This window comes from Octodon degus, unplaced genomic scaffold (assembly GCF_000260255.1).
Source record: "Octodon degus isolate 3935 unplaced genomic scaffold, OctDeg1.0 scaffold00049, whole genome shotgun sequence".
NCBI lineage: Eukaryota > Metazoa > Chordata > Mammalia > Rodentia > Octodontidae > Octodon > Octodon degus.
This window is the reverse complement of record NW_004524625.1, coordinates 4,334,407-4,357,311: the sequence shown is the minus strand read 5'-3', so window position 1 is coordinate 4,357,311 and position 22,905 is coordinate 4,334,407. Positions and strand designations below refer to the sequence as shown.

Below are 22,905 nucleotides of genomic sequence, written 5' to 3'. Positions count from 1 at the left end.
GGCGACAGACAAGGACTTCGCTCCAAGGACCCTTCTAATTGCCACTTTATGTGAGTCCCGTGCAGAATAGAACTATCCCGTGTTCTAGAAGTTATGAATTGCTCCTCTAATTATGGCATGTAGAAGATTTTGAGGATTATTCCTTCTTTAAACACGTCAAGCTGGTGAGAATGATCTGGAGCAGCTCACTGCGAAGGCCTGTCACATGCTGTCACTGTAGAGTGCTGTCTGTCCAGCTAGCCACCATTGTCTCCACAGGTAGCACCCACCTTTTAGGATCCTGTACCACTCTGTTTTCAGAGTTCTTTGTCAGTCCCCTTCCCCCCATTGAGCCCTTAGAATGTTACCATCAGTCAACTTCTGGACTGATGAGACAAGCATCAAGCCTACAGCCACTGACTAAGTTCCTATTGAGTTACAACCTTTACTGAGTTAATAGTTACTTAAATTTCATCACACCAAATCCTTAAAAAAAAATAACCTGTAGGCATTCTCTTTAACATTTGATAATGTGATAAATGAGAGATAGGAAGAAATTAAAAGCTTTTCCTGGCCAGGTATGGTGGTACATGCCTGTAACCTCAGCATTTGGGAAGGCTAAAGCAGGAGGGCTGCCACAAGTTCAAGGTCAGTCTCAACTGCATAGCCAGACACTGTCTCAAAAAGCAAAGTAACAAACGTATTTCCCAAGTCCTCAGATCTGGACTCCCATACTTCTGGGAAGTACACATCAGGATTCTTTTTATTACACATTGCTCCTTTGAACTTTGCAGTAAACAAATGATAGGAAGGGGGTCCTGGCCCTAGCTCAGTCCTTTAAGTGGCTGCTTCCACAACGCTGTCAGCCTCAGGTTGCTGGAGTTCGAGCCCCACAACACGCCAGCCAGCCAAAAGTGCCCTGCAGGCATTTGAGGAGAAAAAAAAAAAAAAATCCTTACAAATGATAGGAAGGGCCAATAAAATTATGAAGAAAAGTTGGGGCTTGTTTTTTCACTTAACTTTCAGAGGCTGCTTTGCCATTTAACTTTGAGCCAACTCTAGCCTTTTATCTCTGTGCCAGCAGGTAGCAATCAAGAATTATTAAAACCAAACCCATGGATCTTAATCTTAATCATAATTGATCAATCTTCATTGGGATCAATTTTCTGTATTTAAGTTTCTCAATGATCTAATCCCAGTTGATCTAATCCAAGTTGTTCCTTTTTTGGAGAAAATAAGGCACAGTAAGATATAAGGCACAGCATGCATAAATTCTCTCCACCAACCAGCAGGTAACCCAGGCATAGACTTTCATTTTGGTTCTTGACTTTGCCTCCCACTAAGCTGACACTATTCACCTCATAGGGAGCTTGTTCCCTACACAGGTTAAAAAAAAAAGTTGAGAAGCACAATGATGTAGACCTATAAACCCAGCTACTTGGGAGACTAAGGCCAACCTGGGCATCTTAGTGAGACCTTGTCACAAAATGGATTTGTGTGCATGTGTTTGTGATTATTTATCATTGTTTAAAAAAATTATCAAAGTGAAAGTTTTTTAAGGGGACAGGGATATAAGTCAGAAGTAGGGCACTTGCCTAGCATGCAGGAGGACTTGAGGGCAGTCCCCAGTACCATGAGACTTACACAGTGTTTTTCAGATCAAGGCTTTACCATTTTCTAGCTGTGTTCCAGAGTTCATTGACTTCTCTGTCCGTTTCTGCATGAGGGGTAGACATAAGAGGTGCTGAGTAGAGGGCAGTTGATCATTATAGTCCATATTATCCTTTGGTTCTCATTCATCCTCTGTGTAGCTTCTGTGCAGGGTGTATTCATAACTAAAGCAGTGACTTTTGCCTTCTAAGCACCCACTTGTACCTTGTGGCCAATCTCAGGGCCTTCCAGTTCTGTGTGTACTCCAGCAGAGAAGCAGTGAGAGCCACTGAGCACTGTGCTAAGTGTGTTGCATGAAGTGATTTCTGATCCTTGGAGCAGCCCTGCGAAGTCTTTGTGTTCCTCGTCAAACAGGTGAGAATCCGAGTAGTCAAAGCGTGGCCACGGCCACAGAGCTTTCAGTCAGCAGAGCCAGACTGAATCCAGCCTGGGCTCCAAGAAGTTCTTTGGGCCACCACTTTCTGGGTTTGCAGACTCACAGTCTTGAGGGTGGAGATTGTTTTGGGGAAGGGATAAAGATAAAAATGCCATTGAGATAAGGGAACTAGTCATTACTTGGCCAGTCATCTTTTCCAGCAACTCCCGCCAGCCTCCCCTTTCCTGCCTGTTATCGCCGGCCAGTGGATGGCTGGCCTGGCCTGGGCTGAATCCTCTGCTGAAATCCTTCAGTGCTTCCCTGTTCTAGAATTCTGCAAGAAGGTAGAAGGAGTACTTGTATGTTGGGCAGGCTTCCCAGGGGTGATTGTAGAAAGGAAGGGGAGTGCTTTTGTAGGAACCTAAAAAAGAGGCTGGAAGAAAAGGAAAAAATAAAACCCTGCTTCAAAGAAAACAAATGGACTCAAGCATTTGTGGGCATTATCTTTAGTCTAGACATAGAGATAGAAGCCCAAGCCAGGAGTCTGGATGCCTCCATTTTCTTTTTGCTGTATAACTGGCCCGAATGACCCAAGCTATGTCATTGTAACAACCTTACTGTCTAGGACCAAAACCAGCTTAAGCATACTTCACTTAATGTTATCCTTTATTTGTGCTACTTTTTCATTGCCTTCACGGTAATAACAAATTCTATTAACTTTTTTCAAGACAGGGCCTCAATATGCATTTCAAGCTGGCCTTGAGCTCACTTTGTAGCCCAGGCTGGTCTCCAAAAGTGATCCTCCCACTTCAGCCTCCTGAGGCTGGGATTACAGGTGTGTTCCACCACGCCCTGCAAGCATTGTATGTTTGTACGCAGGTTTATTTTTGTGTCCTTATCTCACTTAGCTCTTAAAACAAGCCACTGAGACCATAGGCAGGCCAGGGGTTATCCTCCTAGATTGATAGGTATGATCTGCACCTCAGAGAGACCTGTGCGTGATTTCATAGCTAACTAGAGGCAGAACTGGACCCGGGACTGGTATCCTGGCTTCTGTCGTGTGCACGAGGGAGGCTTTTACACTGGGAGGTGGAAGTTCAGTCTACTTGAGCTTTTGCCTTCATATTATGTTTGTTCTTTCTTTTACTGAAATTTATACTTCTCTGCTGTGATGATGGCGTGAAAATCTAAAAAGTGAGCTGACAGAAGGTGACCAGGAGGCCCAGGAGACAGGAAGGAAGCTGTGTGCGCCGTGGAGCACAGTGCTATAAGGGCTTTGCACTGGCTGGGTACAGTTTTTATTTCAGAAACAACATAAAAACTAAAGGTCAAATGTACTTTACTAGATTACTTGCTGTTATTCTCCTTCAGAGTTTTCAAAGAGCTGTATTCTCTTAAAAGCCCATTTAAAGTGTACAAGTCAGTACTTCTCAGTATAGCCACACAGCTGCAGAAACATTACCTCGGTCTAATTCCAAACATTTTCATCATCCCACAAGCAAGCCCCATATGAATTGGCAGGTACTTCCTGTTCCTTCTCCCTTACCCATGCATAGGCAACCACTAGAGTACTTTGTGTCTCCACATTTTGCAATTATAGCATTTCATATAGTGGAATCCAGCTTATTTCCACTTAGCATAATGTTTTCAAGATTAATATATGTTATAACCTATCAATGCTGTATTCTTTGAGTTTTGTTTTTGTTTGTGGGGTTTGATATCCGGAATCACACTCAGAACCTTGCACTTGCCAGGCAGGCACTTGTACCTCTGAGCTACATCCCCAGCCAATGCTTTATACTTTTTAGTACTGAATAACACTCCATTGTATAGAATATTCCACATTTTATTGATTAATCAGTTGATAGGTATTTGTATTGTTTGCACGTTTTTGACTATAATGGATAATGCTGTGAACATTCTTTTATCAGATTTGTTTGTGTGGGACCTATGTTGACATTTTCTGATTCTGGCTTTTGTTTCCTCTAAGAGTCTCTTGCTTTCTACAGGAAGATGCTCTGCAGACAGCTTTGTTCTTCACAGGAACACAGACCGTCCACATCACCCTTCCTAATGTTGACTTCTGTAAAGTATACACTGACAGGTGGAGCCAAGTGTCAAATGATGACTTTCACTTTTCGAGGAAAGGTTAAAGTAGGCATATATGTTTAAAGCTTTACTGCGATGTATTTCCCCTATCATAAGACCCACTCTTTTTTTGTTTTTTGCAGTACCAGATACTAAACTCAGGACCTTGTACTTGCCAGGCAGGCGCGTACTCCACTGAGCTATCTCCCTGACCCAAAACTCACTCATTTAAAGCATGCAGTTCAGTGGTTTTTAGTATTCACATGGTATGACCATTACCATGATCTTATCTTAAAACTTTGCTGTGGCCACCAGGAAGCCCCATGCTCATCAGTGGTCACGCTCCTCTCCCATTTGCCTGATCCTTCCAAGTGGTCACCACTCTGTGATCTGCCCTGTCCAGACATTCTGTGTACATGAAACCACACAGTCCATGGCCCTTTATGATGAGCACACTATTTTGGAGGTTCATCGAAGTAGTATATCAGTGTTTCATTCATTTATATGGATGAATAATAACTCACTTTGTGGATGTGTCATGTTTTGTGTAGCCATTCACAGTTGATGGTCTTTGGGGATATTTCTGCTTTTCAGCTGTTGTGAAGGGTGATGTTATAGACATCCATGTACCAGTGTTTTGGGAGACGGGATGTTTTTAAATCAATCCACCTAGTAAGGCTCCATAACAGGACAATTGGTAATAGTTCCTTTTTTACAAAGAAGGCAACTGAGGCTAAGTGACTTGCTCAAGAACAAATAGCAAGCGAAAGACAGATCCACAAAGAGTCAGATCTCCCAGTTGCTAATTTTTTCCCTATTATATAATACGGTGGAGCTTTTGTTCTGCTAAATATTTGGAAATATTTCTGAGAACTTTTATTATAGGATGTGACACGCAGTGACGAGAGAGCTTTGAATCAGCCCTGTCCAGAATGTAGATGTAAAACACATTCCACTTAGCAAAGGCAATTACCATCTGAAGGGAACAGCTTCCTGGGAGCCAAGTACAGGGGCTCAGCGCCCATCTGGCCCGAGTTCCTGCCGCCAGCTGGTGGGGACAGTGGACGTCGCTCCTCCCAGACCCTTGGTAGAGGCCATGAGAACCAGACCCAGGATGCCTACCAGATAGGGGCCCCAGGGAGCAGAGGTATTGTGTACAGAGTCTAAAATGGGAATACCTTAGTTCAGAAAAATGGTCTCTGCATTCAATTTTATAATTATTTTTCCGGGAACAAGCTAGAAGACCTTGGATGAAGTTTGGGTTTTATAGCAATGTACTGGATTTTTAGAACTGCCATAACAAGTTATCACAAACTGGGTAGATTGAAACAACAAAAATAAATTATCTGACAATTCTGGAGGTGCTTTGTCCAAAATTGAAGTGTTTGCACTGTTGATTCTTTCTGGGTGCTCTGAGGAAGAGTCTGTACTTCCCTCTCAGTTCCTGGTGACTGCCAACACTCTTGGCACTCTCTGGCTTGCACACCTGTCACTCTGATCACCTCCTTTGTCCTCATTTGGTGTTTCCCCTTTGTTTCCCTGTCTGTGTCTGTTTTATTGGGGGAGGGGGCAGTCATGGGACTAGGCCTCCCCCAGTCCAGTATGATTTTTTTCTTGACTAATTATATCTACAAAGACCTATTTTCAAGTAAAGTCATATTCTAAGGCCCAGGCAAACATGAGTAATGGGAAGGTACTATTATACCCAGTATAGGCCCTAAATTCAGGCCTTTTAAAATTGCAAACAGAAGTAGGATTTTAGCAAAGTTTAGCATCAAAAACAACTTTGAAGGGGCTGGGGAGATGGCTCAGTGGAATAAGTGCTTGCCTGGCAAGCACAAGGGCCTGAGTTCAATCCCTAGTTCCAAAAAAAAAAAAAAACTTTAAAGCCAGTCATGGTGGTGCACATCTATAATCCCAGCACTCAGGAGCTGATGCAGAAAGGTCTTTGTGATTTGAGACTGGCCTGGGCTACAAAGTGAGCTTAAGGCCAGCCTGAACTGTGTAGTGAGACCCTGTCTCAAAGACAAAAAACAAAAACAAAACAAACAAACAAACCCCAGCTTTGACAGAATTCTAGAGTCACAGACCTTTACATGGAACTGGCTCATTTCATAGGGATAGCTTTGCAGTGACAGAATAGAAGCTATTATCTGAAGAACCAACTTACCTGAACTCTCTACTTCATCGGAATGTGAAGTACATAAATGTTTTAATGCTTTCATTTGAATTTTTGTGTCAGGAAAAATTCTTTATTTAGTATATTCATTCACTAAAGATGGACTGGGGGCTGGCCAGACAGCTCAGCAGATTAAAGCACCTGTGTAGGCAGACTAGGGGGCCTAGGGGTTTGATCCCCGCCTGCCTTGCCGGCCCCACCCCCTGGGGCACGCTAAGACAGCGATTGAGACTGGGCGTGGTGGCGTGCACCTGTAATCCCAGTGCTTGGGAGGCTAAAAACAGGAAGGATCACTATGAGTTCGATCTGTGTAGTGAGACTCTGTACACCCTTACTAAATACTTAAAAAAAAAAGATGTATTGAGCACCTGCTGTTGGTGGGACAGTTCTAGGTTCAGGGATACAAAAGTGATTAGAACATATTTTGCATACCTGTGACAAACACAGTTGTTTATATCTAGTAACTACCCTATGTTGATTGGTAAATAGGGAAAGAGATTACCGGGGATTGAACTCAGACCCATGTACTTGCCAGGGAAGCGCTTATTCTACTGAGCCATCTCCACTGGCCGGGGAACAGACTCATAACAGGTGAAGTGACTTCACAGAGGTCTAGCAGCGAATAGACTGGGATGGGCTGGGATGATTTTACAGCCCTAGCTCCTTCAGGCAAAGGGCTGCAGACTCACAGCCCACCCACTCAGCACAGGGAGCGTGAAGGCAACACCCTGGATGACCAGACAGAATAGCCAGGGTATGACAAAGTTCCTTTGTTACCAAACTGGGGGGCTTGAGCTTTATTCTGAAGATAGTAGGTAGCCAGTGGTAGTGCGAAGGGAATAATGACTTATTATGCTACATATTTTATTTGTTCAACAAATATCATTAAGTTCTCTGTCCTCTTGGACTTAATAGTGGGAATAGAACCGCTAGAAAAGAGAATCTCTTCCCCTTACTGACCTCAACCTGACACATGCAGTGAGGAGAGAGAGGTCAGTATGTTCCTCTGGAAAGTCCTCTGCGGTTTGAAGCCAGGCACGGTGGTGCACGCCTGTAATCCCAGCACTGGGGAGGCTGAGGCAGAAGGAGCCTTGTGATTTGAGATCAGCCTGGGCTACAAAGCGAGCTCAAGGCCAGCCTGCACTGCATAGTAAGATCCTGAAGAAGCAAGTTTGAAAAAATAAACAGAAAAATCATTGGCTTTTTTTTTTTTTTTTTTTTTTTTTGGCACAACCAGGGATTGAACTCAGGCCCTTGCACTTGCCAGGGAAGCACTTATTCCACTGAGCCATCTCCCTGGCCCCAAGAAAAATTGTTTTAAAGAAAGAGCATTTTGTACGTCATGTTAAGGTTAACAGGGAGCCATTAAAGAGTCTTAGTGGGGCAGTAAAACCATGACATGGTCATTGAGAAACAGTGTGGGCATAGCTAATGCCTAGCTGTCCGACGTGGAGAGCTGATGGTATGGTGACTTTGGTGTGCTTTAGAGACCAGGAGCATAGCAGTGGTGCTATTTGAACTGTCACCATGACCTGCTGTGGGACACCTGGATAGGAGCCAGGAAGGAAGGCTGAGCAGCGTGGAGCTCTTCTGTGTCTTCTCAGACAGCAGCTTTGTTCCTCCCCTGACACCATGGCTGCTCTGTCCCCTAGCATAAACCCTCCGTCCTATTAGAGTGTTCGTCTTGCAAATCTAATGGAGTAATAAAGGGATCGATTCTTTTAACCAACGTCCAGGTCACTTTGAGAGCTATCACAGGAGTTCATTGTAGGGTCAGTGCAGCTGCAGTGGAACAGCTTCTCCCCAGAGGCCCATCAGCTTTGCTGCTTTATACGCTGGCAGAAGCTGCCCTGCCTAGTGTCAGAAGCTGACTGGAGAGTAATTAGGACTGCAGAGCATCGATGAGCTAGGGATCCTTCCTAGGCCGAGAGCGGGCACAGCCCAGGCAGGCCAGATAACAGGCACTAGCAAGCACTGTGTCCCTCTGATGCGATTTGAGTCACCCTCACTTGGCCAGGCATTGCCCGCATCACCTGAACTTAGTTTAAACCTTTACGTCTTTAGAACATTTGCTATTAGGATTTTTGAATATTTAATGAAGGTTTTGCTCATTCTACTAAGAACTGCTGTGAAGATCCTTACTGGCTAAGTGTTGGGACTATAAGAAATACCAGCATCACAGCCCAAGTTCTCAGAAACCCACGGGTTAGGCAAGGAGGCAGAGTGACCATGGAATAGAAGCAGAAGCAAAACCATAAGCAGAAGAAAAATTAAGTATAGGAGGTTTGGAGAAGAGGGGTGATCTCCAGTAGGACTGTAGGTCCGCGTATGAGTTTGCCAGGACAGTAGAAATGAAATTGAGGCAGAAGGAACTATGTAAACAAAAAAAAAAATAAAATAAAATCACAGAAGAGGCTGGTGTGTGCAGGGACTAATGATACTGCCATATGCCTTGTTTATGGGTGGAGAAAAGCAGGAAATAGACCAGGCCCTGTGTGTTACCTTAGGAATTTGGACAAGCTCACGGAGCCAGCCAGTGAATAATAACTCGGGCCTAGGGTGTAGCGCTCTCAGTTAATATCTGCCCCTAACACCTCACTTCCTTTCTAACACACCAGAGGACAGTTTAAGATAAGAGTTAAGGGAGGAAAGAAAAGACCAGTGGACAGAGTAGTGGGGATTGGAGACCAGCACTGTCCTCACAGGACCTGGAAGAGCAAGCAGGAAGACCGCAGGTCCACAGACAGGGACAGTTCCAAAAACTGTTTTGCTCTTATCAATAAGCATTAGGGCACAGACCAGGGCCTCAGTTCATCACCTGGTGCCTCCTGTAACAGAGTCACCACAGCTCTGAGGGAGGTGACACCTGCAGGGGCCACCCCTGAGGAGGAAGGCTGTGCGACTCCCTCCCGATCCCCTCACGAGGTAGCTCCTCACTAGCTGGAAGCTGACCTGGCCTGGGGCCAGGTCGCCCTCCTCCTGGGGTGGAGCAGATCCGCCCAGGTCCTGAGGCACTCCAGGAGTGGGACAGGCACAGAGTGCCTCTCCCTTTCTGCTGGGTGTCCCGGAGCTCCCAGCCGTCCTCTGTGGGAGGGCAGAGGAAGCAGGGGTATGCAGACGGTGTTGTTGGCTTAGCACCTCTCATCGCTCCCTGACCCTCTGACAGCTTTCTTGAGGGTCAGAACACCTCTCTTTCCCTTCTCACTCGGAGGTCTTTCTCCTTTGCGCAGACTCCCTGAGGAACCTCGCGGCCAGCCATGGCCCACGCTCTTCTCCCGCGGAGCTCAGCAGCTCCAGCCAGCACCTGCTCCGGGAACGGAAGTCCTCCGCCCCTTCGCACTCCAGCCAGCCAACCCTGTTCACGTTCGAGCCTCCCACGTCAAACCACACGCAGCCTGCCTTGTCCACCAGCGCACCTCAGGAGTACCTCTACCTGCACCAGTGCATAAGCCGGAGGACGGAGAACGCCAGGTAGGCAGGCGCCGGCCCCGCGGTGCAGACCGCTCCAGGGCAGTGTTCCCAGCCCCCGGCCTTCAGTTTTGAAGGGGGTAAAACACTGTCTTTTCATGGAAACAAACGTGCTTTTAGCCAATTATGAGTTTTATTTATGTAACTTTGACATTTTATTGGTACCATCCGTGTTCCTACTAAGTGGCAATTTGAGTAAAAGAGAAACTTCTGATTGAAAAATTATCCTATAAAAATATTTTGTGTGATTTAGGCATCAGGGGATAGAGTTTCAGAATTGCAAAATAATGGAGTCCATTTTTTTGTTGGCCCTAAGAGAGTATAGGCATAAAAAATAAATAAAAGGTTGACATTTTAGGAAACAATTTTTTAAAAGACGGTTTTAATTTATAATGTAGGGGCTCTTGCACTGCCTACGTAAAACATACCATCATTCACAAGTGATGATTCCCTAGTTTCTGCCTCCTTGTAAGTTGTATAAAAAGTTTTGTCACCTGATAGTTCCAGTACTTAAAGTTTTTGTGAGTGATTAAAGAAGAGAGTACAGCTGTAAAACCTTAACAGCATTGAACGAGTCTGTGCCTCTCTTTGGCTCTAGAACCGTCTGTGTGGAGCTCCTCGTCCTGTAGGGATAGTCTGCATATCATTTGAGTGTTAGAGCAGCCAGGTGGGAGTGCTCAGAAGTCTTGCGGGGCTGCCGCACTGGGCAGAGCAGATGTGAGCGTGCCCATCGTCACAGAAAGTTCTGGAGTGTGGGCGCCCTGCTCTCTAGAATAAAGATCTGTGTTCCTGTCACTCGAGTGGTTCTCTCACAGGTGCAGAACCTGTACTGTTTTATCTTTGACACCCTCGGTAGGATGGATAAGCACACAGAGCCAAGAGACCAGTGGGCTTTGTCAGAGCTAGTTCCCACGGCTGCCACAGCCAAGCAGATACACACCATCTTCCTAAGTTAAGAAATAGCTCATTGATGTTATAAAAGTTAAGGCAAATAGGAAATGGCAGTATTAATAAATCATGTCTGTGGGAATATTTTCATAGTATCTTTTGAAACAGCTACCCACACTGAGAGATAATTGAACTGTTTCATTGTGAGGAAACTGAGGCTTACCACTAACAAATGGCAGACAGAGGGGGAGAACCCAGCTCTTCCACATTCTGCTTTTCTCCTCTGCCCGGCCCCACTCTGCTCAGACTATAGTGGATCATTTGTCTGTACAGCAGGCTCCTGACACGCAGTCCTGTGGAGTCGTAAACACCTACTGTCCTGAGGCAGCAGCATTCCCTCTAGGTGAGCGTTCTGTGGCTCATTGTCATCCCTAAGCCTACGCATGAAGCACTGAGTTCTAAAAAAGATAGATTGAGTTGGCCCAGGTCACTGAACTAATTGGTGGCCAGCCTGTAAATAGCACTTGATTCTCCTGGACCACAGAGCTGAGGCAGCGTAGTATAATGAAGAACATCTCATCTCCTTGGCCTTCAGTGGTCTTTATCTCCAGAGTGGTAATAAATGATTCAGAAGAATACTAATGAATATAAAAGAGGCAAAACAAATTTCATGTACCTAGTAGTAGATACTCAGTACGTATTACCAGTTGTCCTTTGTGGGCCCCTTCCCCTCTACTACACACATGATTACCTGGGAGTAGAGAAGTAAGATCCTAAATTCCTAATTCTGGTTAAAGACCAGTAATATTAGTACATGTGAAATATGTGTGTCTGTGAAAATGTTCTTTCTGTTCGGCGTTAGCCTGGATCCAGAGGTCTGCCTTTCTGGTAAACGTAGATGTGCCAGCGCAGCGCTGCAGATCACGCCGTGAGCGGGAGGCATTCACTGGTAGGACACCCACCACCTCCACCCCGTCCTCCAGCCAGAGCATGAGAGGACAGCTGTGCAAGTGGCTCTGCTCAGTCAGCAGCTGGAGCCGCCTTCCTCACCGTCCGCTGGAAAGCCTCTAAAGTCCACCCTGGAAGCAATTCCTACTGTGACTTACTGAAGCAGGCTTTCATTACCTTTCTCACAGCCTTTGGCATGTTCTGCATTCTCCTGGGCATTTATATCGACATGTTGACTCTGAAGAGAAGGTGAGGGCGCCTCGTGGGTGCGTAGGAAAGGTGGTCAGATCTGTTGAAGAGAGAATGGGGAAAGTAGAACGTACAGTTCTATGTTGTCAAAGAGGTAGCCTTGTTTTAGATGCTTGTCCAATTTGTGTTTTTCTGCATCTTTGTTTACAATTCGTGCATGAGGAAACAGGATAATGATTGATGTCTAGTGGAGATTTGGGGAGAAAAAGTTCGATATTGTTTGCAGAATTCTGAGGTAATGAGGGTGAGAAGAAAGCTTTCTTAAGTTCAGAAAGACTACATAGTTTCTGACAATGGTAGTATTACCAAGCCTGCTGCAATAATTATAAACTCTGGGCAAAAAGTGTTTTTAAAAAACTGAAGGTACTGAGGCCAGGAAGATAGCTCAATGGCATTACCGCCTGCCTGGCCAAGTGTAAGGTTCTGAGCTTGATCCCTGGTACGAAACAAAACAAAATTGAAGGTACTTACTATGGTTTCTGTGTCTCTTGAGAATCTATGCACTCCGGGGTGGAGTCTCAGAAGAGAACCGTCCAGGGGCGCTGGAGAACACTGGGGCTTGGTGGAGGGTGGCCAGCTGGGGTGACCTGGGAGGCACTTTTCCACTCTCACCTGTAGTTAAGAAAGTCCTATCTGGAGAGAGAGACCAAAATAAACCCAGATCTTGGAGCTAGTCTCCAAAGATTTTGTTTGTTTTGTTTTGTCTTTTTGAGACAGGGTCTCCCTATGCAGCTTAGGCTGCCCTTGAGCTCACCTTGTAGCCTGGGCTGGTCTGGAACTCTCAATGATCCTCTCGTCTCAGCCTCCCAGAGTGCTGGAATTACAGGGGTGCACACCACGCCCAGCTCTTCCAAAGGTTTTTAAATGTTAATTTTTTTAAATCTATGAGTAAATATATGGTGAACTTTAGGACAGATGCAGAAACTTTGGAAAGCAGTTTACAAATTCCAAGTCCACTGCAGGAGCAGAAGCCACTTTAGACTGTACCTCCCACTGTGACACAGCTATCCAACAAAGTCCAAATCATGAAACCTAAAACTTGTGAAAAGCAAATAAAAGGAAGAAGATTATAGAGGGAAGCAAAAACTTGGAGGGGGACCTTGCAGAGGTACATTTTCTGCCTCGTTGATGTTCCTCCTCAGGAACCCACAACAAAGCAGCACAGTGGATTAAGGGACCCAAACTCTCAGGGAAACCCCACTTTTTTGAGCATAGAGATGTAAAAAGAGCGCCTTGGAGGCTGGAAAGGCATGGATATCTCAATAGAGACATCTGGAGATGGGATCTCTGAATATCACATGTGAAACTAGATCGTTCTTAGGCTCACATCGAGTTTCCCAAACCAGCATAACAAAGACTATGTGAACTGAACTAAGATTTGAACTATTGTACAAGGAAAGATAGTTTGCAGTCTGAAATTATTAACAGAAGACAGATAATCCAAAGATTGGAATTTATAATCTTTTTTTGTGTGTGGTACACAATATGTGTGGTGCTAAGGGTTGAACCCAGGACCTGTGTGTGAGCTTTAACTTCTTTGCTCTTTGAGGCAGGGCCTCTCAGGCTAAGTAGGCCTCAAACTGGCAGCTCTCCTTTCCCCACCTTCCTTGGTGCTAGGTTTACAGCTCTGTGCTGCCACAGCCGTCAGACGTGGACTCTGAGAACCTCTGCTATAACAATACTGTTATAAAGGAAAACAGAAACCTCTGCTGACACAGAGGTCCTGCAAAACTGTGCTTCAAGTGTAAAAACAAAGCTAGTATATTCTCAGACAAAGGGAAAACAGAATTTCTAGGACAGATCTGCTTGTCACAAATGCTCAGCTCTTTGAGCTGAAGCAGGATGCTAACCGACAGGAAATGTGGGTTTTGGGGAATCAGAAAACCAAGAGAAATAGTAAATATCTGCTATTTACTACTATAGAAGACATTTCCCCCTTATAAATTCATAGTATATGGGTAAATGTTGAAAACCAAGATTAAACATTGTCCAGTGAAGTTTCTACCCGATTTCTGCAGCTCACAGAGTGTCCTTTACCATTTCTTGCCATGTGGACCCCCAGTTAAAAAAAAAAGTTATTCCTTTTTGCAGTGATCTGTAAATATCTTGAGTTCACCTTCTTTTTTTTTTTTAATGTATTTAGGATGGGCCTCACTAGTGGATCAGACGGGGTCTCACTAGTGGATCAGACTCAGTGATTTTCCTGTTTTCAGCCTCCCAATTGCTGGGATTACAGGCACATGCCCACCCACCCAGTCTCAATTGCCATCTCAGTGCACCCTGGGGGTGCGCTCTGCCTAAGCAGGCGCTTTAGTCCACTGAGCTGTCTGGATGGCCCTCACTTTCATTTTGAGAAAGTTTTTTATAGGGTATAAAATTCTACAGTGACAGTTGTATTTTCTTTCAACATTTGAAACATGCCATTCTGTAATTTTCTAATTTCACACTTTCTAGGGAAAGATGAGTTACTTTCATTTTTATTCTTCTGTGTTATGTATTCTTGTGTTTGAATGATCTTTTCCCTTTAAAAAATTGTGATGAATTGTATAATATAAAATATACCAACTTGGGGGCCTGCCCCGTAGCTCAGTTCTTTAAGTGGCTGCTTCAAGAAAGCAGTCAGGCTCAGGTTGCTGTGGTTCGATCCCCACAACTCAAGCCAGCCAAACCTGCCCTGAAGGCATTCGGAGCAAAAAAAAAAAAAAGAAAAAGAAATCCTTCTTTAGGATAGATATATAGTTACATTCTCTTAATGAATACAGTGATTTTTTTCTAATGGTGTCGTAGATAAGATATCATGTCCGCATCTTGTACAGCAATTAACTACTGGGAGGAATGTATGCAATGTGTTAATTATTGAAACTGTCCTACCAATTTGATTTGAAACTGTCTCATTGCTATTTGTTTATCAATAAAATTATGGGGAAAAATATACCAACTTAACCATTTTTACGAATACAGTTTAGTAACTACATTCATGTATATAACCATCTCCAGAGATCTTCTCAATTTGAAACTCTCAAAGTCTCTACCCGTTAAACACATCCCTTTTCATCTTCCCTCGACCCCTGGGAATACCGTTCTAGTTCTCTTAATGAACTTAACCTTTCTACATGCCTCATATAGCAGCCAGCATGTGCATGTCCCACTTCACCCCCTCTGCATCAGGGATTAGACCCAGGGCTTTTGCATTGAGCTATATCCACAGCCCTTTGTATTTTGAGACAGGTTCTCGTTGGCTTGCTTGTGTGGAACTTGCCATCCTCTTGCCTCAGCCTCCCCGAGTTGTAGGGTTACAGGGCAGCAGTGTGTCAAATGTGCTGTCCTGGCATTTGGCCTGTTTGGGGCTCATTTGCCTCCTAGTGCCTGTGTGCTGTTTGTGACCCAGTTCAGCAGAATCGCTGCCACTCACACCTTCCCTCTCTGCTGCGCCTTCTGCCTCTCCTGCTTCTGAGACACAGTGGCTCCTGTGCCGTGCTGCTCCCACTCTCTTAACAATCCCCTGACCTCATTGGTGTTTTTCAGCCTTTTTCTTTTCTGTTTTCAATTCTGATGTTTTTTGCTTCTTGTTTGTTTCTTTGTTTGTTTGAGGCAGAGTCTCTCTATGCAGCTCAGGCTGACCTTGAGCTCACTTTGTGGCCCAGAGTGGCTGCAGACTTGCTCCAGTCCTCCTGCCTCAGCCTCCAGAGTGCTGGGATTACAGGTGTGCACCACTGTGCCCGGCTAAGCATAATTATGTTAAAAGCTCAGTGAGATCCAGGGGACAGAATGTTAAATGAAATTAGTAAGACAAAAAAGAATAGAAGTGAGAAATTCTGTAGAAGTAGATGTTGAAAAACAACAAAAATGTTGGAAATAAAAAATTCAATATTAAATCAAATAAAAAGTAACCAAAAACCTCAACAACAAACTAGATTAAGTAGCAAAAAGACTTGCACATGTCTTTCCAAGTATAAAAAATAAAGAGAGTATTCAAGATGTTTGGAATGCCATTAAGCACACAAATATCTATATTTTCAGGACACATAAGTAAAGGCCTGTTCAATGAGATAACTACAGAAAACTTTCACTACTCTTGAAATGGATAAGGATATCCACGTACAGGAGGCTGGTAGGATCCCAGGTAGACATAGCCATGAAAGGTCGTTTTTCTTCCAATGAACATGTTTGGCCCCTTTGTCAAAGAGAAGGTGGCTGAGTGTGTTTGGATTTGTGTCTACATCTCTTAATCTGTTCCACTGATCCTTAGGTCTGATTTTTTGCTAGTATCATGCTGATTTTATCACAGTAGCTTTGTAGTATAATTTCAAGTCAGGGATTGTGGTGCCTTCTGCCCTTCCTTTGTTTACCAGGATTGTTTTTGCTATTCTGGTTCCAGATGAATTTTAGGAATGTTCTCTCTCGATATGTAAGGTATTCTAATGGTATTTTAATCGGGATTGCATTGAATCTGTAGAACAATTTTGAAAATATGGCCATTTTCACAATGTTGGTTCTTTCTATCCAGGAGAAAGGAATATCATTCCATTTCAGAAATCCTCTTCAATCTCTATTCTCAGAGTATTGGAATTTCCACTGTATAAACCTTTTACTTCCTTTGTGAGATTGATTCCTAAGTATTTCTTTTTGTTTTTCTTTCTTTTTTTTTTTCATATTATTGTGAAAGGCATGGTTTCCTAAATTTCTCTCTCAGTGTATTCATTATTTGTGTACAAAAATGTTACTGATCTTTGAGTGCTGACTTTGTATTTGCTGTGCTAAACAATTTGGTTATTAAATCTACAGGCTTCTTGGTGGTGCTTTTGGGGTCTTCTCTGTAGAGTATCATGTCATCTGCAAATGATTTCTCTTTTTCCTTTCCAACCACTGTTCCTTTTATTTCTCTCTCGTCTAGTTACTCTGGCTAAAGTTTCCAAAACTATATTGAGTAGGAGTGGTGACAGTGGACATCTCCTTGTCTTGTTCCTGATTTTAAAGTGAAGGCTTTTGGTTTTTATCCATTTAGTTTGATATTGGCTGTTGGTTTCTCATAGATGGTTTTTATCAGGTTGAGGTAAAAACCATCTATTTCAATTTTCTGTAGGGGTTTTTATCATAAATGAGTATTAGACTTTGCTTGAACAAAACTGAAGATAGACTAATACAGAACTCAAAAAATAGAAAAAAAAAAAAAAAAGCAGGGATAGCTATTCTGGTTACTGATAATGTCAACTTCAAACCAAGAATGATTGAAAGAGGTAAAGAAGATCACTACACACTTGTTAGGGAAAAACTACAAGACGAAGTGATAACAATCATAAATATTTATGTACCCAATGTAGGAGCACTCAACCACAATAAGACAAATTTATTTATTTAGGCAAGCGCTTATTCTACTGAGCTATCTCCCCAGCCCCAGTAAGACAAATTTTAAAGAGATGGAAAAAAAAAAATCAAATGAGCAATAACACAACTGTAGTGGGGGACTTTAACACCTCATTGTCAGAAAGAGATAGGGCTACTAGGCAAAATATCAGCAAAGAAATAACAGAACTAAACCAAACTTGTGAAGAGATGGACTTGGTACATTCTTATGTTACAGAGTGTTACAGCTTGTAACATGAAAATGCACATTCTTTTCGCCTACACGTGGGACATTCTCCAAAATAGACCAAAATAGACCATATACTAGCACATAGAATATGTTTAAGTAAATGCAAAGGAACTGAAATAATCCCATGCATATTATCTGACCATAGGGCAACGAAGCTAAAAATTATTGATAAAATAAATCACAAAGACACCCTAAACTCATGGAAATTAAATAACCTCCTGAACAATCAGTTGGTCACAGATGAAATTAAAGAAGAAGTTGAACAATATCTACAAACAACAAAAATGCAAATACAAGTTACTGGAACCTGTGAGGTGCAATGAAAGCTGTCTTAAGAAGGAAATTTATAGTGGTAAATTCATACATTAGGAAAATAGAACAAGCCCAGATAAACAATCTTATGCTACACCCCAGGTTCCTAGAAAAAGAAGAACAAATCAAGTTTAAAGCCCAAAGAAGGCAGGAAATTATAAAGATCAGAGCAGATATTAATGCAATTGAAACTATGAAAACGAAACAAAGAATTAATGAATCAAATAATTGATTATTTGAAAGAATAAATAAAATTTGCAACACCCTAGCCATTCTTTTTTAAAAAAGGGAAAAAGATCAAATTAATGCAACAAGAATGAAAAGGGAGAAATCACTACAGATCCTATAGAAATTCAGATGATCCTCATTTTACCTACTTCCAAAATCTTTACACACAAGATGGAAAATGCAGAAGAAATGGATGGATTGCTAGATACATATGAATTGTCAAAACTGAATCAAGAAGATATGAAAACTCTGAATGACCCAGTAATAATAGATGAAATTGAAAATTAATAAAATAAATAGAGTACCAACAAAGAAAAGCCTAAGTCATCATAGATTCATAACTGAACTCTACAAGAAATTTAGAGAAGATTTAATGCCAACTGTTCACAAACTTCAGTGAGATTGAAAGGGAAGCAATTCCCCCAAACTCATTTCTGGAGGCAAGCATTACTATGATACAAAAACCAGAGATAGACTCAACCAAAAAAGAGAACTACAAACCTAGCTCCCTAATGAACACAGATGCAAAAATCCTCAATAAAATTATAGCAAACAGAAGGCAGCAAATCATCAAGAATATTATACACCACAACCACGTGGGAGTCATTTCAGGAATGCAGGGATAGTTCAATATTTGTAAATCCACAAATGTAATACACCACATCAACAGAGCCAAAGACAAAAATCACATCATCATCATCATCTCAATAGATGCAGAAGAGGCTTTTGACAAAGTCTGATACTCATTTATGATAAAAAAAAAAGCCTACAGAAAATTGAAATAGATGGTTTTTTACCTCAACCTGATAAAAACCATCTATGAGAAACCAACAGCCAATATCAAACTAAATGGACAAAAACTGAAAGCCTTCACTTTAAAATCAGGAACAAGACAAGGAGATGTCCACTGTCACCACTCCTACTCAATATAGTTTTGGAAACTTTAGCCAGAGCAACTGGACAAGAGAGAAATAAAAGGAACAATGGTTGGAAAGGAAAAAGAGAAATCATTATTTGCAAATGACATGATACTCTACAGAGAAGACCCCAAAAGCTCCACCAAGAAGCCTGTAGATTTAATAACCAAATTGTTTAGCACAGCAAATACAAAGTCAGCACTCAAAGATCAGTAACATTTTTGTACACAAATAATGAATACACTGAGAGAGAAATTTAGGAAACCATGCCTTTCACAATAATATGAAAAAAAAAAAGAAAGAAAAACAAAAAGAAATACTTAGGAATCAATCTCACAAAGGAAGTAAAAGGTTTATACAGTGGAAATTCCAATACTCTGAGAATAGAGATTGAAGAGGATTTCTGAAATGGAATGATATTCCTTTCTCCTGGATAGAAAGAACCAACATTGTGAAAATGGCCATATTTTCAAAATTGTTCTACAGATTCAATACAATCCTGATTAAAATGCCATTAGAATACCTTCCTTGGCATGGAGTATTGTTTCCCATCCTTTGACTTTCAGTCTATGAATTTCCTTTTTCATTAAATGTCTTTCTTGTATACAGCATATTGTTGGATTTTGTTTCCTGATCCATTCTGCCAGTCTGTGTCTTTTGATTGCTGAATTGAGCCATTTACATTGATGGTCATAACTGACATGTATTGGTTTATCTTAGTCATGTTATTTTCTTGCTATAGATTCCATATTTTCCTCCTCTTTTTAATTGTTTGCTGTGCTTAGTGGTTCCTTTCTCTTGTTGTTCTTTTCTTTTTATTTAGTTATTTATTTGATATAGGGTCACATTATACAGTTCAGACTCGTAGTGATCCTCCTGTCTCAACCTCCCCAGTGCTGAAATTACAGACATATGCCACCACGCCCAGTTTTGGGCCAGCAGGGCACTCCCAGGGTTCTGAGTCAGGCATGGCATGCAGTACTGGGGATTCAACTTGGGTCCTTGAGCTTGCCAGCCAGCTGCTTAGACCACTGAGCTATCTCCCCATCCTATCTGTTGTTCTTGAAGTTGTGGTCATTCCTGTCTCTTTCTAGAATATCTGTCAGTACTCTTTGGAGGATTGGTTTGGTGGTTTTGATTTCTTCCATTCTTTGTCATGGAAATATCTTCTCTCTCCATTAAATTGGATCGTTTTGCAGGGTATATCATTCAGGGTTGGAAGTTGTTTTCTTTTGGGACATTCCAAGTTCTTCTTGACTTGATGGTTTGTGTTGAGAAATCTGCCATGATTCTGACCAGCTTTCCTGTATAGGTGATCTATTTGTTTTCTCTAACTGCTTTTAATACTCTGTTCTTATGCTAAATTTGATTATTATGTGTCTAGGTATAGATTTATTTTGATTATGGCTAGTTGGACTTCTATATGTCTAACCTAACTGAATTTCCAAGGCTTGGGAAATTTTCTGCTACTACTTTTTTTTTTCTGCTACTACTTTCGCAGACAGTATTTTTATGTCATTTTTTCTGACTCCTACCATTTTTTTGCCATCTATCAATCTAATATTGTTTTTCTTTGCATCATCTTATAGCTGCTGACTTGTTATTTCCTGGTTCCTTGCTATTTTTAAGAGATCTTTCCTTTTGTATTCACTAACTATAATGCTGTCTTCAATGTCTGAAGGTCTGTCTTCAGTTTTGTTCAAGCAATTTGCCAGATTTCTGTTTAATTCTTAATTTCTTGGATATCTGTTTGACTATTTCATGGATTGTAATTCTCTCCTATATTGTTCCTTCAATGTTCCCATCATTTTTCCGTTCTTTTTATGTCTATGTCTTTTTTTAGATGTGCGGAGCAATTTTTTCATGATTGTTGGCATTTCTTTTTTAACATGAGAGATTATTTCTGATCTGATTTCTTCCATAGCCTGATGCTGTTGTTTCTTTACTTCAGTTACTATCATTTCAGAAGTTTCAGGTGCGTGACTTCGAAGTTGTTCCTTGTTCTTGTCTCCCAGACTTGTTCTGGGTGGGCTAGAGGCCTGAATTTGCCTTTTGATCCTTTGTTATGGCATTTTTTAGGCTCTCAATGTTTACCTGAACTCCGTAGTGATGCGAGAGGGGCAGGGCATGGGTCAACAAGGTACCCACGAGGGAGGCAGCAAGGACTCAGCCAGGCTCCCCAGACTGTTCGCCTGGGCTAGACTCACCAGGAGCCATTGCTGCCTGGTGTCTGCCTGTGTTCTGCAGTGGTGGGCTAGGCTGCCACACATCCGCACCAGTCCCTAATTTTGCATCTCAAATATCTAAGAAAAGCAGAAAAACCAAATACAAAATTAGTAAAAAAAAAAAAAAAAAAAAAAAAGGATAAAGACTAAAGCTTATTATTCATCCATAAAAAATTATTTTAAGATAGTACATCATGGACATTGAAACAGGACAGCTAAAATAATGATCTAAAGCAATGTAAAAGAAATGTAGAGATGATCAAAAAGAACATTTCTGTGGTCCTTATATTATTCTAGGATAGAGATGTCTTGTGTTCTGTTTATAAGGTATAAATGCTAGAATTATAAAAATCTAGTTGCCAAATCAGTAGAAAATTAGTGTGTGTGTGTGTGTGTGTGTGTGTGTGTGTGTGTGTGTCTGAGACAGGGTTTCACCATGCAGTTCAGGCTGGCCTTGAACTCACTTTGTAGCCAAGGCTGACCTCCAACTCACAGTGATCCTCCTGCCTCAGCCTCCCTAGTGCTGGGATTACTGGCATTTGGCACCATGCCCAGCATCAATAGAACTTTTTAAAAGCCTTAGTCAGAATCAAAGAAGAATTAAAGAAGTGTAGAAATATCAAGGACTGGCCTGATTACTCAGCAGACTAAGCACCTGCTTAGGCAGAGCACAGCGGCCAGGTTAAATCCCCAGGGTGCTGTGCCGGCCCCACCCCCGGGGTGTGCTGAGATGGCGATTAAGACTGGGCATGGTGGCACACGCCTGTAGTCTCAGTGCTTGGGAGGCTGAGAAACAGGAGGATCACCACTGGCCAGTCTGTGTAGTGAGACCCCGTAGACCTTGTACTAAATACATAAAAATAAATAAATTTTTAAAATGCTGTCTGCTCTCATAATAGGAAGCTAAAATAAGCTAGCAAATGTAGAATAATGACTAGTGACGGTTCAAAAGGATGTTTCAGAGTAGGTAAGGTGGAGCTGGGATTGGTTAGTCTACTCTATATGCATTTGTGGAGCTCACACTGAACCTCATTGTATAGGTAACAATGTGCTATTAAAAAATAAAGAAAAAGATGTGTCTTTCCACAGTGTTGCTATGCAGATCAGTTGCACAGATTCACGGGTTGCATCATGGCAGATCTGTTCCTGTGCACAACACACCTTAGCCATTCCTCTTCACCCCCTTGTTACTCCACCCTTCCCTAGTTCCACATCTGGGAGGGATTTCAGTGTGTATAATCTAGTTGATCATGTTCATGCCCTGTGTTAGACCCTCCCTTTTCTTTTCTCTTGTCTAATGACAGGAATAATTTTAAAAGAACATCAGGCCTTCAAGCTGGGCATGTGGGCGCATGCCTATAATTCTAGCACTTAGGAGGCTCAGGCAGGTGGATCACTTCAAGCTTGAGACCAGCTTGGGCTCCATACTAAGTTCAAGGCCAGCCTGAACTACACAGGGAGAACTTGTTTCAAAAAAAAGAACATCAGGCCTCCGTGTCACATCACTCAAGAATTAAATGTATCAGATAGAAATATAAAATCCAATACTATGAAACTCCTAGAAGAAAGCATTACTGCTGGACATGGTGGTGCATCTTGTAATCCCAGAATTTTGGAAGCTGAGGCAGGACAAGTGCAAGCTTCAGACCAGCTTGGGCTACCTAGTGAGACCCTGTCTCAAACAAAAAGGAAGGGAAGAAGAAGCAGGAAAGGAGGGAAGAAGAAAGAGCAGGGGGAGAAGGAGGAGAAGAAAAAAGCATTTCTGTGACCTTGGCTAACCAAAATGTTTATATAAGACACAAAAA

At 42.3% G+C, this 22,905-nt stretch overlaps 1 protein-coding gene and 1 long non-coding RNA gene across 3 annotated transcripts in view; one reads left to right on the top strand and one right to left on the bottom strand.

The window, feature by feature from the left end:
* The window catches only part of Gab2 (GRB2 associated binding protein 2), a 156,897-nt gene that overhangs the window by 114,712 nt on the left and 19,280 nt on the right, over positions 1–22,905 (top strand). For both annotated transcript variants that reach the window (XM_023716630.1, XM_004632537.2), the window contains exon 3: positions 9,503–9,743. In XM_023716630.1, the coding sequence (XP_023572398.1) occupies positions 9,503–9,743 (241 nt within the window). The remainder of the gene's footprint in view (positions 1–9,502; positions 9,744–22,905) is intronic.
* Positions 2,726–21,618, bottom strand: LOC111817114. The gene is made up of 2 exons (XR_002821379.1): positions 21,583–21,618; positions 2,726–2,792 (listed from the first exon to the last, which is right to left on the bottom strand). It is a non-coding gene; the product is annotated as an uncharacterized LOC111817114 (long non-coding RNA).